Source organism: Neophocaena asiaeorientalis, unplaced genomic scaffold (genome assembly GCF_003031525.2).
Source record: "Neophocaena asiaeorientalis asiaeorientalis breed wild unplaced genomic scaffold, Neophocaena_asiaeorientalis_V1.1 scaffold597, whole genome shotgun sequence".
In the NCBI taxonomy this organism is placed as follows: Eukaryota; Metazoa; Chordata; class Mammalia; order Artiodactyla; family Phocoenidae; genus Neophocaena; species Neophocaena asiaeorientalis.
The window spans coordinates 1,726,429-1,740,845 of NW_020172664.1; the positions used below are offsets into that span (position 1 = coordinate 1,726,429).

General features: G+C 41.4%; 1 protein-coding gene across 2 annotated transcripts in view; it reads left to right on the top strand.

The window, feature by feature from the left end:
• IDE (insulin degrading enzyme) overlaps nucleotides 1-14,417 on the top strand; it is a 108,210-nt gene that overhangs the window by 84,324 nt on the left and 9,469 nt on the right. For both annotated transcript variants that reach the window (XM_024739535.1, XM_024739536.1), the window contains exons 16-22: nucleotides 1,446-1,556; nucleotides 3,552-3,672; nucleotides 6,562-6,653; nucleotides 7,650-7,761; nucleotides 9,647-9,814; nucleotides 11,424-11,696; nucleotides 12,773-12,834. In XM_024739535.1, coding sequence (XP_024595303.1) covers nucleotides 1,446-1,556; nucleotides 3,552-3,672; nucleotides 6,562-6,653; nucleotides 7,650-7,761; nucleotides 9,647-9,814; nucleotides 11,424-11,696; nucleotides 12,773-12,834 — 939 coding nt within the window. The remainder of the gene's footprint in view (nucleotides 1-1,445; nucleotides 1,557-3,551; nucleotides 3,673-6,561; nucleotides 6,654-7,649; nucleotides 7,762-9,646; nucleotides 9,815-11,423; nucleotides 11,697-12,772; nucleotides 12,835-14,417) is intronic.

Below are 14,417 nucleotides of genomic sequence, written 5' to 3' on the forward strand. Positions count from 1 at the left end.
ACTCTTTCTAATTCTATACAAAAGGTTTTAGGGTTTTTAAATTTTATTTATTTTGCAGTGACTTTTTTTCTTCATACAAGTAACTTTTCTGGTAGTTTTTGTTTAATGTATAAGTATATATATAACCTAACCATTCTCAGAGTCCAGGGAAATTTGAAGCTCAGAGGTCAAAATAAAATCCAAATAGAAAAGTAATAATCCATGGTTTATTTTTTGCTGTTGAGTTTTAGTAGCATATCACCATTAAAATAAATAATTTTTAATTTGTGACAGAATGGGCTTCCTGCTAGTTGTCAGTCTAGTTCCCACGGTACATGATGTGCTTTCCATGGGCAGTGACCTTCACTCCTGCTGAGATACTTGCCTATCAATTTTCTTTTTCTTTTTCTTTTTTTTTTTTTTGTTGCGGTACGCGGGCCTCTCACTGTTGTGGCCTCTCCCGTTGTGGAGCACAGGCTCCGGATGCGCAGGCTCAGCGGCCATGGCTCACGGGCCCAGCCGCTCCGTGGCATGTGGGATCTTCCCGGACTGGGGCACGAACCCGTGTCCCCTGCATCGGCAGGCGGACTCTCAACCACTGTGCCACCAGGGAAGCCCCTTGCCTATCAATTTTCATAAGGTAGAGGCGTCCAGAGATATTCTAGTTCCAGTGTATCCTCTAATCTCTGTGGGTGCCAGCATGTGGCAATATAATAGTAGGAAGTGTGATAATAGGCTTCCCCTGCTTTTCAAAACGTTATGCTTTCAGAAACTATTAAAGTAAATTGTCCTAAGGCAAAATCCAGACAGTACATACAGTGTATCCTTACTTCACATCTGTTTTGCCACTGGCTTTTGGTACATCAGCAGAACTCATCAAACAAGCAAGTAGTGAGAGCTATGGACCATTATTGGGCAACATTGGACAAGAAAAGTGGCAAAATGCCATATAATACAAAATTGGGGCTTCCTGATTTCTTAAAAGATGACTTTTTAAAATATTTAAATATAAACAATTTGGGGACATATCCAGTAGTTTGCTAGGTAACCCTCCCCTATGATTTTTACCTTCTTAACACAACTATAAAAATCTTAAGCCTGCCATTCTTTAGAAATTCTTTTTGAAGGTTAAATTCAAAACACATTCTATAATTAATTTTGACTTAATGAGAACTTGAATTTTGATGATATATAGTGTGTACTGCCGTAGTTTGGCACCAGGTAAGTTTTCCTGCTATTGTTTTTGTTTAGGAAAAGCATATGCTTTTGGATATTAGTAAATAAAGATGGTCAATGTTATCTTCCTAAGTGTCAAACTATATTTATGAGAAATGAAATTCATTTAATTTCTTGTTTTATTTTTATTTTGATACACCTGGTTTGGGGATTTTCTACATGTTTTAAAGTCAAGTTGAAGTTGTTTCATGTTAATTTTAGACTTTTAATATCCTGAACTCTTTCCGTAGCTCTCGGTGAAAGGTTATAATGACAAGCAGCCAATTTTGCTAAAGAAGATCATTGAAAAAATGGCTACCTTTGAGATTGATGAAAAAAGATTTGAAATTATCAAAGAGGCAGTAAGTTTTCTCAACTTATTTTTATAATTTTTTTATTCATAAGGTGATATTGCCACATTATGAACATTTTTGAAAAAGAGGCAAGGAGGAAAAGAAGCATTCATAACCCTGTGGCAGTCACTTTATCCTATCTTTGCTGAATCCTATAGGAAACCTCCCAGGAAAGCCTGGGAGACTCTGGTGGACACCTGGCCCCCCTTCTCTGTAGGCCCTAAGAGCTAGGATAGCACTGACTTTCAGAGAGGAGCCTGAGGTAGACCTAGTGGCTTTCAGGGACTCCTTGAAGGTTTCATCCAACCTCCATTTAAGAAGAACAGTCTAGGGCTTCCCTGGTGGCTCAGTGGTTAAGAATCCACCTGCCAGCGCAGGGGACACAGGTTCGAGTGCAGGTCTGGGAAGATCCCACATGCCGCAGAGCAACTAAGCCTATGCACCACAACTACTGAGCCTGCGCTCTAGAGCCCATGAGCCACAACTACTGAAGCCCACGTGCCTAGCTCCTGTGCTCTGCAACAAGAGAAGCCACCGCAGTGAAAAGCCTGTGAACTGCAACGAAGAGTAGCCCTCGCTGGCTGCAACTAGAGAAAGCCCACATGCAGCAATGAAGACCCAACATAGCCAAAAATTAAATAAACAAACAAATAAATAAAAAGGGAAGAAAAAAAAAGAAGAACACTCTATTCTGCACGAGGGACCTCAGCCTTCCATGACAGCCTTGTCACATTAGGGGAGACTATTTAGGCTTGATGTATCTTCCACTTAAATTCAACTCATGGTTGGTCCAGTAATGGAAATATGGGATGGATAGCTACTTTAAAAGCCAAACTATGACCTTCATTGTACACCCAAAGAAATTATCATCAGTTTTCAAATTAAGATTCAGTATTTTTTATATATACATATCCATGTTGCTTGCTTAGAGAGACTTTTGGGATGACCTTATGGTGAAGAATTAAAGGATGCCAAGAGATGGAGGCCTTGAAAACTGGGGATAACTTTCTGAGAGATGAAAGAGATCCTGTAGTGAAGGTACTTAGAGTACATGTCAGATGCTGGGGGTAAAGCAGCAGCCTGGACAAAGAAAAATTATGCTCAAGACTTCTCTGGTGGTCCAGTGGTTAAGACTCCAAGCTTCCACTGCAGAGGGCACAGGTTTGATCCCTGGTCAGGGAAGTAAGATCCTTCATGCCTTGCAGTTGGGCCAAAAAAAAAAAAACCTTTTAAAAGTACAACATGCAATCGTTTTTATTTATTTATTTATTTTATTTATTTTTGGCTGCGTTGGGTCTTCATTGTTGCACGCGGGCTTTTCTCTAGTTGCGGTGAACGGGGGCTATTCTTCATTGAGGTGTGCGGGCTTCTCATTGTGGTAGCTTCTCTTGTTGCAGAGCATGGGCTCTAGGCACGTGGGCTTCAGTAGTTGTGGCTCATGGGCTCTAGAGCGCAGGCTCAGTAGTTGTGGTGCACGGGCGTGGTTGCTCCACAGCATGTGGGATCTTCCCAAACCAGGGCTCGAACCCGTGTCCCCGGCATTGGCAGGCGGATTCGTAACCACTGCGCCACCAGGGAAGTCCGCAATCATTTTTAAGACTCAGTGTACACACCTCACTCTTGATACTATTTCTGGTGTTATAAGGAACATATATTTTAATTGAATTTAATTGAAGTTCTGTTCTCAGAATTTTACATTTCTTAACTTTAACTTTACATTTCTTAATTATGGGGACAAAAAACAAAAAAATTACTTAAAAAAAATAAGACTTCAAAAAAAAAGAAAGAAAAAAGAAAAAGCATGCTCTTTAGTTTAAGTATCAAAGGGAGAGAGGAGTAAGTCCCATTCTAAATTACATAACTTCGAAAAGGAAGATGAAGCAGATATCTCTGCATCCCATTTAACACATCATTTATGCAAAATGAAGTTTGATTATAGCTGACCTTTTGAAATGATTTTAAAAAGGTCGATAAAATTAACAAACCCACGTCTCCCTTCACTAGTATATGCGATCTCTTAACAATTTCCGAGCTGAACAGCCTCACCAGCATGCCATGTACTACCTCCGCTTGCTGATGACTGAAGTGGCCTGGACTAAAGATGAATTGAAAGAAGCCCTGGATGGTGAGACTCTTTCTACTTATAGCGTAATGCTTTCTTCATTCTTTTCTAAAATCATTTTGGTTTTATCCTATTACCTAGTATTTATGCTTTCTAATAACTTGTAGTTCCATTAAAGCCAGCTGGGCATACTGTTTTTGGGGTTTTTTTGTTTTTGTTTTGTTTTTGTTTTTAGAAAAGCAGTGGTGGCCTTTGAAGTGGCTTTTGTATTCAGGCAGTTTAACCACATTTGCTGTTTTCAACCTGGACCCACAACAGTCAGTTATTACTGTTAATAGATTTCTGCAGATGACAGTGTTTTGACCCAAGCACTTACCTTGTTAATATTGAAGTTTTCAGAAAAGGAAAAAAGGGCTGAGCTTGAAAGTCTTATCACACAGAAAGAATGCTTAGGCATGTTTGTTGTTGTTTTTGTTTTTGTTTTTTTGCGGTACACGGGCCTCTTACCGTTGCGGCCTCTCCCATTGCGGAGCACAGGCTCCGGACGTGCAGGCTCAGCGGCCATGGCTCACGGGCCCAGCCGCTCCGCGGCATGTGGGATCCTCCCGGACCGGGGCACAAACCCGTGTCCCCTGCATCAGCAGGCGGACTTTCAACCACTGCGCCACCAGGGAAGCCCTTTAATGATCTTTTATGACAAGTTCTTTCTTATTATGTATCACTGCGCCTTTGATGACTTTAGTGACAAATCAAGAGCAAAGTATTGAAGGTCATTATTTTATCGGTTGAGTAGGCATATAGATTATAAAATTCATTAACTAGAACAGATACGTTTTTAATCTGGACAGTTAATACACTTTTCTTTGCAAAATGATTATGAGTCACATCCGGTTGTAACAAGCAGGAATTTTACCTTTTTAAAAAAATACCACATAATTGATTTCAAATACATTTTCAAGAGACCGAACCTGCATTCAGCATGATCCAAAAGCAGAGATTTGGGGATTCCCACCCCCTTTGTTAGATTCTGGGTCAGATGGTATATGAATTGTAAGCAGAATTAGTTCTAAAGTTTCACATAGGCGTGTGATGCCTTCCTAAAATGTGTTTTATAAAGAGAAAGTCAGCACTTTTTCGGTTGAAATTTTCTGCTCTAATAATCATTCTGTTTTGATATATATATTCATCAATAATCCGGTAATGCCAACATGGCTTAATCTGGAGACAACTCAATATGAGAGGCTGGCTCCCCTGTGACTCTATGTCTGTCAGCTATCCAGGTGCCAGGGTAGCAAGAACCTCAGAATTCAGTGTGGTCCAACCGCATTTACTGACTGCCTGCTATGCACCAGGCGCCAGACTGCAGGTGCTTGAGATTAAAAAATGATCAACTAGGTGGGGTTTCTTGGATCAAGGAGCTCCAGTCTAGTGGCAAAGCGTAAATGTAAAACAGATTGTTTTTTGTAGAGGCAAAGAGACTGAGTATTGTTATAGAAGTTTGCAGAGAGGGCTGAGGGGTCTAGTGAAGGGGACTTCTAGGGCAGTGCAGTGGAGTGGGATGGGTATGCATTTTGGAATTAGACTAAGATTCAGTTGCAGCTCTGCCACTTACTAGCTTGATGACTTTGGACAAGAAACTTAAATTTTCTTAACTTCAGTTTTCTCACCTTTAAAATGGGGATAATAAGGCATAATTTATACTTTATAAGATAACATCTATAAAATGCCTGATGCATAGTAAGCACTTGTTAATTCCCTTCCTATGTCTCTCTTTAAATTTTATTCACTAATTTTAGCATCCATTGTAGCATTTTTTAGTATGGCGTCCTAATGGAGAAGGGACAACTCTTCTTTACTGAAGAATTAAATCAGTACATGTAAAAGTAATGAGAAGAACAGAAAATGCACTATTAGGATTCCATAATAATAATTGGTACAGGCAGTATCCACCATTGGATGCTAAATTAGTGGGTAAAAGTTAAGTAAGGACAAAATATTTGTGTGGTCTCAAAGTATTTCCTCCAAAGTAAATATTTAAAAATTATAATGGGAAAAGAAGGCATTGGTGGGGTGGCTTTTCCTAATTGCTTGTAGAGCATTACATGAGTTACTTAATTATAACCAAAAGATTAAAACAGTCCGCTGGCAGACAGCACTATAGCCACGTGGGCAGTGTTTACATCACCAGTATTACAGCGTAACAGCATCATGTGCCCCCAATGTGATGCCCTGAGGAAGACGTATTACCTCTGGGGTATTCTTTCTAAGAATACAGAAGCTCAATTTAAGCACGAGAAAACACTAGACAAGCCCAAATAAGGGGCATTCTATAAAATAACTGAGCAGTACTGCTTAAAACTCTTAAGGTCAGAGCTTCCCTGGTGGCGCAGTGCTTGAGAGTCCGCCTGCCGATGCAGGGGACATGGGTTCGTGCCCCGGTCCGGGAAGATCCCACATGCCGTGGAGCAGCTGGGCCCATGAGCCGTGGCCGCTGAGCCTGCGCGTCCGGAGCCTGTGCTCCACAACAGGAGAGGCCACAACAGTGAGAGGTCCACGTACTGGAAAAAAAAAAAAAAAACTTAAGGTCACGAAAAGCAAGGAAAGACCAAGGAACTGTTACAGATTGGAGGAAACTAAGGACACATGACAACTAAATGCAAGGTGGGATTGTGGATTAGATCCTGGAACAGGAAAGGGATATTAGTGGAAAGCCTGAAATCCAAATAAAGTCTGTATTTTAGTTAATAGTATTGTCCCAGTGTTAACTTCTTAGTTTTGATCATCATCCTATGGTTGTTACAGATGTTAACGTAAGAGAAAACTGGGTGAAGGGCGTATGGGAACTCCCTGTAATATTTTTGCAACTCTTCTGTAAATCTCAAATTATCTCAGAGGTTTTTTTTTTAGAAAACCTTATAGGTAGAGCTTACTATTTCTTACTCTTGTTTACAGATGTTACCCTTCCTCGCCTTAAGGCCTTCATACCTCAGCTCCTGTCACGGCTGCACATTGAAGCCCTTCTCCATGGAAACATAACAAAGCAGGTGCGGGACTGAGGTTTTAGCAATAATCTTTTATGCATCAGTGCAAGAGAAAATTTTACCCTAGTTGGTCTAAGATTACTAACTAACCAGCACAGTGTGGCTGTATAAGCACATTAGTGTTGACTCAGGCTTCCCTGCCCTGTGCAGGAAGGTAGGGGAGGGTATAGGGGGAGCAGAATGATCATGGTTAACTGTGGACCTACTTTCACAGCTGTCTCCTCTGTTTTTGCCTGCCTCGTGCAATCATTGACGGAAATGGGAATAATTATCCCTACTCTGTAGGACAGCAGGACTGTGTAGTGGATGAGAGCACATGGTGTAGAATCAGGCTGGATTCAAACCTTGACTCCTCCGCTTACAAGTTATGTAATCTTCTGAAAACGTCTTAATCTCTCTATGCTCAATTTCCTTATCGGTAAAATTACTTATAAGGATTAAATTAAATAGTATATTCTTAAGTGTTTAGCACGTGGAAAGCATTCCAGATTCCCTTGGTAGTCTGTCTTAAAAGCCCACACTCTCTACCACTCTGTTATATTGCCTCCAAAACAATATGCCAAGGTCAGGTGCTAATAAGTGGCTGAGACAGTATTCTTCCCCAGGTCAGTTTTATTCAGAATAAAGCCTCATGCTTACCTCCTTTGCTTTGCTATAGCCCCAGTTGTCTGGTGTGGGTCATTGACGTGGGACCACCTTTCCATCATCAATACCTCTCCAGCTTTGGCTGTGCCTTTTCCCCAGAATCGAGATCAGTGCTGATGATTGTCTGGGTCTCTGTTTCTCTTCACTACTACCATACTGACTCTATTGCAAATTGATGAGTTCAGTTTTTATCCATTTGAACAGGATCAAATGTATTTAAGGTTTAAAAATCCACTTTTATGATAAACTAGGTTAGTTTGTTTCACAAGCATGTTGTTTCATATTGCATGGGCTACTATCTAATCAGGATACGTTTGTGATTTGTAATGTGCTGTGACCTATCTTCTTCCACAGGCTGCATTAGGAATTATGCATATGGTTGAAGACACCCTTATTGAACATGCTCATACAAAACCTCTCCTTCCAAGTCAGCTGGTTCGGTATAGAGAAGTTCAGCTCCCTGACAGTAAGTGGAAATGTTATATCTTTGGTAATGGACTACTTTGACATAATATTGTGTGTGATTACAGATGAGTTGAAGTCACTTGGATGATAATATATAGTTTTATGGTAAAGATCTACTGGGATCCTCTACTATTTATAGCTAGAGGTAGATAATTCTGCAGGAAAATTATCTGTAGGAGTGCCAAAGAGGTAAAATTGGAGGTAGGCAATTATTTTGAAGAGAATGATACTGGAATTGACTTGTAATTGAGTATAGAAGAGTTAGGGAAAAAATCACAAAACTAAAGAAATGTTGATTGTGAAGCATGAAATAAAATTTATTTATAAAAAATGTAAATTAGAATTAGGAGTGCATAGGAGTCTTTGGCAGAAGACTCACAGGTGCAGATAACACCATGTATTCATTGCATGCATATTTGATAAGGAATTAATATAAAGAATTGATGATAATATATTGGAGTTTGCAATGTTGGGTTACTTTTACATTAACAGTGGTTTCCTTTGAAACCACTCATTAAGAACTCATTAAGCATTATTTTCAATATTGTTCAGAACTGTATGGTGGGAAGTATGTTAGACCAGGGATGAGAAGCATTGATTTTTTTCTTTGAACTTTTTCTAAAAGTAATCACTTCCTCTTCTGAACCCCCAGCACAGGTTTTCTGAACCTTTCCTTGTTTAACCTACTCAGCACTTCTTCTCTTGTATTGGGATTGAAGTGCATCTCCATCTCCCCCGTTAGGCTATACATTTCTTAAGGCTGGAGTCTGTGTCTGGCTCACTTGAGTAGCTAATAAAGCATTACCTCAGGATCTCTCTGTTGAATGCTCAAAGACACTTTGAGCACAGCACTGCTATTCTGCATGGCCAGTCATTACAGACCTGGTAATGGTTACTTTCAAACTTCACTTAGCTTGTTCCTCAGTCACCGCAGCATGGCAGAGAGGGAGACTCAGGAACTGCCATTCAAGGGAATTCCCTGGTGGTCCAGTGGTTAGAACTCTGCACTTTCACTGCCTAGGGCCCTGGTTCGATTACTGGTTGGGAAACTAATATCCCACAAGCTGCTCGGTACAGCTGAAAGAACAGATGATTGAATGAACGAACAAACTGCCATTCAACAACCATAGCACATGGTCATCAGGCAATGACTAAACACGGTGTATTTGCTTAGTCACATTTACTGCTCATGAAATAGTTGTCAGATCATAAAGCATGGCCATCTGTTTATAACTTTGATGAGTACTTGATCAACGTATCTGAGTTTTTGTCTTAGCTCTCCACCATCCAACTTTGTGTCCTTGGACAAGTCACCCCGCTTCTCAGGGTCTTAGTCTCCTCATCTCTAAAGTAAGGTGTTAGGCTAAGTCATCTCTGAGCATTGTACACATTTGTGTAAATTTGTGAATTGACCTTCAGTGTGGGTGTTGCTAAACAATATTAGGAATAGAATGCTAAGTAGATAACGGCACAACTAGTCATTTAAAAATTGTTTTGTATGGTTATTAAAACATAGGTAGTATTTCTGTTGAAGTTCTTATAGATATTAGCTAGTTCTAATCTAGTATGTACACTACATTGTAGATTTCATTAACTATGGATCTCATTTAGCATCAATACTTAGTCATAAAATGGGTTTTTTATAAGTGTTTTGCCCTTTAAAGTCAGTGAGTATTTATAGAGGGCCTACCAAGTACAGATCACTGTATTAGGATTCCCTTGGGTAAGTTGAGTTTCACATTCTTAATGAATTAACTGTAATAGTTTGGAACTGCCAAAAGACACCAACCGAACTGAACAACTTCATAACAGCCAAACAAAACAGTAACTTTATTAAACCCTAAATAAATTTTTGAACGTGTTGCTGTCTTCTTGAAACTTCCTAGGAGGATGGTTTGTCTATCAGCAGAGGAATGAAGTTCACAATAACTGCGGCATCGAGATATACTACCAAACAGACATGCAGAGCACCTCGGAGAACATGTTTCTGGAGCTCTTCTGTCAGATCATCTCCGAGCCATGCTTCAACACCCTGCGCACCAAGGAACAGCTGGGTGAGGGGGAAGCAGGGGATGGCAGGACACCTCAGTCCTTGAGGAACAGCCATTGTTCTCGAGAGCATTCTCCGCATGTACAGTCCCCAAGCATGATGCTTCAGGCATGCTCTACTCAGAAAGACTGTGAAAGCCTGTTTGTGGGGAATCCACTTCTAGAAGATAAGCAGTGAACATCGCATGGACATTAGAGCAGTTCTTAAGGAGATGATACTGTGTTTACATTACATACGAGTCTATAAAAAGGTCATTTTGGGTGGGATGCTAGGGGAAGTCTGTTATGGGTGACAAGGTGGGAAGCAAGCCATCCACAGAAGCTTAGATTTACTGAATTTTGGGTTCATTGAGGGGGCAGGTATTTTCTTTGATTCATCTTTGTTTCCCAAGCCTGGGGCACATAGAAGGTACTCAGTAAGTGTCTGTTGAGGAAATGTTTCGGCAGAGTTCTAGGCAGTGTTAAAAGCCTTGGAGATCCTGGCAGCTTTGATCAATTAAGGAAAGAAACAAGCCCCAGTAATGTACATTGAATAACCAATGAAAAAGGATTTGGGCGGGTGTCCCCAAGTAACAATCTTTTTTTATTTTTTTATTTTATTTATTTATTTATTTTTTTTTTTTTTACAGTCTTTTTTTAAATAACCACAGTGGTAGATGCTGGACAGCAAAAGTGGATAAGGGGCTTCTCTGGTGGCGCAGTGGTTGAGAGTCCGCCTGCCGATGCAGGGGACACGGGTTCGTGCCCCGGTCTGGGAAGATCCCACATGCCGCGGAGCGGCTGGGCCCGTGAGCCATGGCCGCTGAGCCTGCGCATCCGGAGCCTGTGCTCCACAACGGGAGAGGCCACAACAGTGAGAGGCCCGCGTACAGCAAAAAAAAAAAAAAAAAAGTGGATAAGTTATGGATGGTCTTTCCCTTCATGGAGCTCACAGTCTAGTCAGGGATGCAGACCTGTAAGGAATCATTGTAGTACAGTGTGGCAAATGCTACGAAGAGTGTTCAAACTCTAAAGGCTATGCTGAAGGTAGGGAGGTGTGGTTTGGGGCAGAGCAGCTGGAGAAGGCAAGCCACGAGCGCTGTTTAGGAAAGGTGTAGACGGTAGGTAGTGTATGAGCTCACAAGGTGACAGTGGAAGTATGACCTTCAGTTACTTGGTCTAAAGATTTGCAGTCTGAATGGAGTTGGTCCAGGAATGGGTTATCTAGCAAGAAATGCAATAGTGGAGGCAAGTTCACATAAGGAACTTGGGCGTGAAAGGAAGCCGAGCTAGGACAATGGTTAGGGGATGAAAATGAGTCCAGCATTTCATAGGGATGAGAATAACTTTAACATGGATTGAAGGGGATTAACTAGCAGACAGGGAGGAGCCTGGGAATATTGAGTCTGAAAGATAAACAAGGGTTTTATCTCCAAATTTCTAACTATTCTTCAGGGAGCTCTTCTGCCCTGTCCTTAGGAACTGAAGATATTGTAATGGCTCATTTCTTCAGAGGTGAATAATATAAAGCCCTAAAGTCGATTTTATTTGCTCTGACAGGATAATTTTTGAAAGATTAAGAGTGACCCATGTCTCAAATGCCAAGGTCCTGACTGGCTGGTGTTTGCGTTTCAGGCTATATTGTCTTCAGTGGGCCACGCCGAGCCAATGGCATACAGGGCTTACGGTTCATCATCCAGTCGGAAAAGCCACCTCACTACCTAGAAAGCAGAGTGGAAGCTTTCTTAATTACCATGGAAAAGTCCATAGAGGACATGACAGAAGAGGCCTTCCAAAAACACATCCAAGCATTAGCGATTCGTCGACTAGACAAACCAAAGAAACTGTCTGCAGAGTGTGCTAAATACTGGGGGGAGATCATCTCCCAGCAATACAATTTTGACAGAGGTAAGGCAAAATTAGGGCCCCGACATTCATGGCATGCAAGTAAAACATTTGAGGACATTGATGCCATTCTACAACATGGTATTTGTTTTGTAGGTGATGTTCCAGTATGATTTGGGATGGGGGTGGAGGCATACCACTTCTAAAGAATCTTTATTTAATGTAACAACAATTTCCTAGTAGAAACTTTAGCTTTTTTTTTCCTTCTCTGAACTAGAGCTGGATCTATCTGTATCTCATAATAATGCACTAATAATAAATCTGATTTCACTTTTTGTGTTCATTCAGTATGCCCCTGAGGCTCTGAGCACAGATATGTAGGTATTTCTCATAACTCTAAACGGAAAATGTGCAAATTGAACTCTCTTGAGACAGGTGCTGCCCTGGAGGCACAGGGGTTCAAACATTTCCCTTTAGGGATCTCCCAAAATTTGTCAGTGCTTTTAGATTTGGGAGACTGTGCTCCCCAAAGTGTCCTGCTTATCAGCTTCCTTTTGCCTTTCTTAGATTAACAATGGAGTGTGCTCAGCTACACTAGAAGTCAGAAAGAGTTGGGTTGTGTTCTCACTGTGACACCAACAAGCCAAAGATCTCAGCCAAGTAACATTTTTTGGGCCTGTGTTTCCTTACCTGTAATTTTTCTAGCAGTTGGATTCACTGTTGATAGTACTAGGTTGGCCGAGAAGTTCGTTCACGTTTTTCCGTAAGATGTTTCGGAAAAACCTGTGCGAACTTCTTGGCCAACCCAATACCTCCCACTTATTGAGCATTTGCCCTGTGCCCCTGGTATTGTGTTATTGTCAGTTAAGTAGTTGTTATCCCCAATTTCTAGATGAGGAAACTGAGGCTCAGAAAACTTGAAGTGACTAGCCCAAGACCCAACAGCTCACAACTAGAGAGACAGGATATCCTCTTACTTTTTACTTGAAATTTATTCCCTTACTACTTGCAGGAGCAGATGATCACTCAAAAAGATGGATTCTTAAGAGTGTTGGAGTGAAGTATATTGTCATTTAGTGTAGTGTTCTGGGATACTTAAAATGAAAATATTGTAAATTCTTGTTTGATTACTTTTTTAGATAATACAGAAGTTGCCTATTTAAAAACACTTACCAAGGAAGATATTATCAAATTCTATAAGGTAGGTTCAATTTGCATGTTTAGATTTTGACTGATAAGGAAATATTGTATGCACTGTGTTGTGTGTCGCTGCTTTGTACCCATTCAGGCCGGATTTATGAAGGCATTTTTATGGACCTAAGTAGTTTTCGTGTGTGTGTGTGGTACGCGGGCCTCTCACTGTTGTGGCCTCTCCCGTTGTGGAGCACAGGCTCCGGACGCGCAGGCTCAGCGGCCATGGCTCACGGGCCTAACCGCTCCGCGGCATGTGGGATCCTCCTGGACTGGGGCATGAACCTGTGTCCCCTGCATCAGCAGGCGGACTCTCAACCACTGCGCCACCAGGGAAGCCCTGGACCTAAGTATTTTTGACACATATTACTGTTAGGAAAGAGAGATAGTCCCTATTGAACCCAGTACTGTTTTTCTCTCCCTCTGGACCGAGGACCGTGGTGGCCCTTCCTGGCTTCCAGATCCACCTGTTTAGGTTACCCTTCTGTTTCTTCTCTCTGTTCCTCGCCCCAGCCCACAAAGAACATCGCTGAGCTTTTGGTGGGAAGAAAGAGCAAAGAAAACAAATAGAACTTGGGAATCAGATTATTTTCCAGTCTCTGGCAACTATAAATCATCTTCACTAATTTAGTTGCCACTATGGCTCCTTTTAAAAATAAATGATTACTGGGCTTCCCTGGTGGCGCAGTGGTTGAGAGTCCACCTGCTGATGCAGGGGACACAGGTTCGTGCCCTGGTCTGGGAAGGTCCCACATGCCACGGAGCTGCTAGGCCCATGAGCCATGGCCGCTGAGCCTGCGCGTCCAGAGCCTGTGCTCTGCAATGGGAGAGGCCACAACAGTGAGAGGCCCACGTACGGCAAAAGATAAATAAATAAATAAATAAATGATTACTCACCTTTGAACTGTGTTCAGAGATCTTCTGAGTTGTTTTTTTTAATTGTGTTTATTGAAGTATAGTTGATTTACAATGTCATGTTAGTTTCAGGTGTATAGCAAAGTGATTCCATTTTATATATATATATATTCTTTTTCATATTCTTTTCCATTATAGGTTATTATAAGATATTGAATATAGTCTTATTGTTCGTCTATTTTATATATAGTAGTTTATATCTGCTAATCCCAAACTAGAGATTTGTGAGTTTTTTTTTAAAGTAGAATGACTTTTTATACTAATTATTATATTTATTTTCGGCTGTGTTGGGTCTTCATTGCTGCACGCAGGCTTTCTCTAGTTGTGGTGAGCGGGGAGCTACTGTTCACTGCAGTGCGCGGGCTTCACATTGCAGTGGCTTCTCTTGTTGCAGAGCGCGGACTCCAGTAGTTGTGGCACGCAGGCTCAGCAGTTGTGGCTCGTGGGCTCTAGGGTGCAGGCTCAGTAGTTGTGGCGCACGGACTTAGCTGCTCTGCGGCCTGTGGGATCTTCCCAGGCCAGGGCTAGAACCTGTGTCCCCAGCATTGGCAGGCGGATTCTTAACCACTGCGCCACCGGGGAGGTCCCAGATTTGTAAGCTTTAAATGCCTGAGCTCACTGAGAAAGTTCAGTTCATCAAGAGAAAAGAGAGGCACCACCATTAAAGTTTTCCCAGTA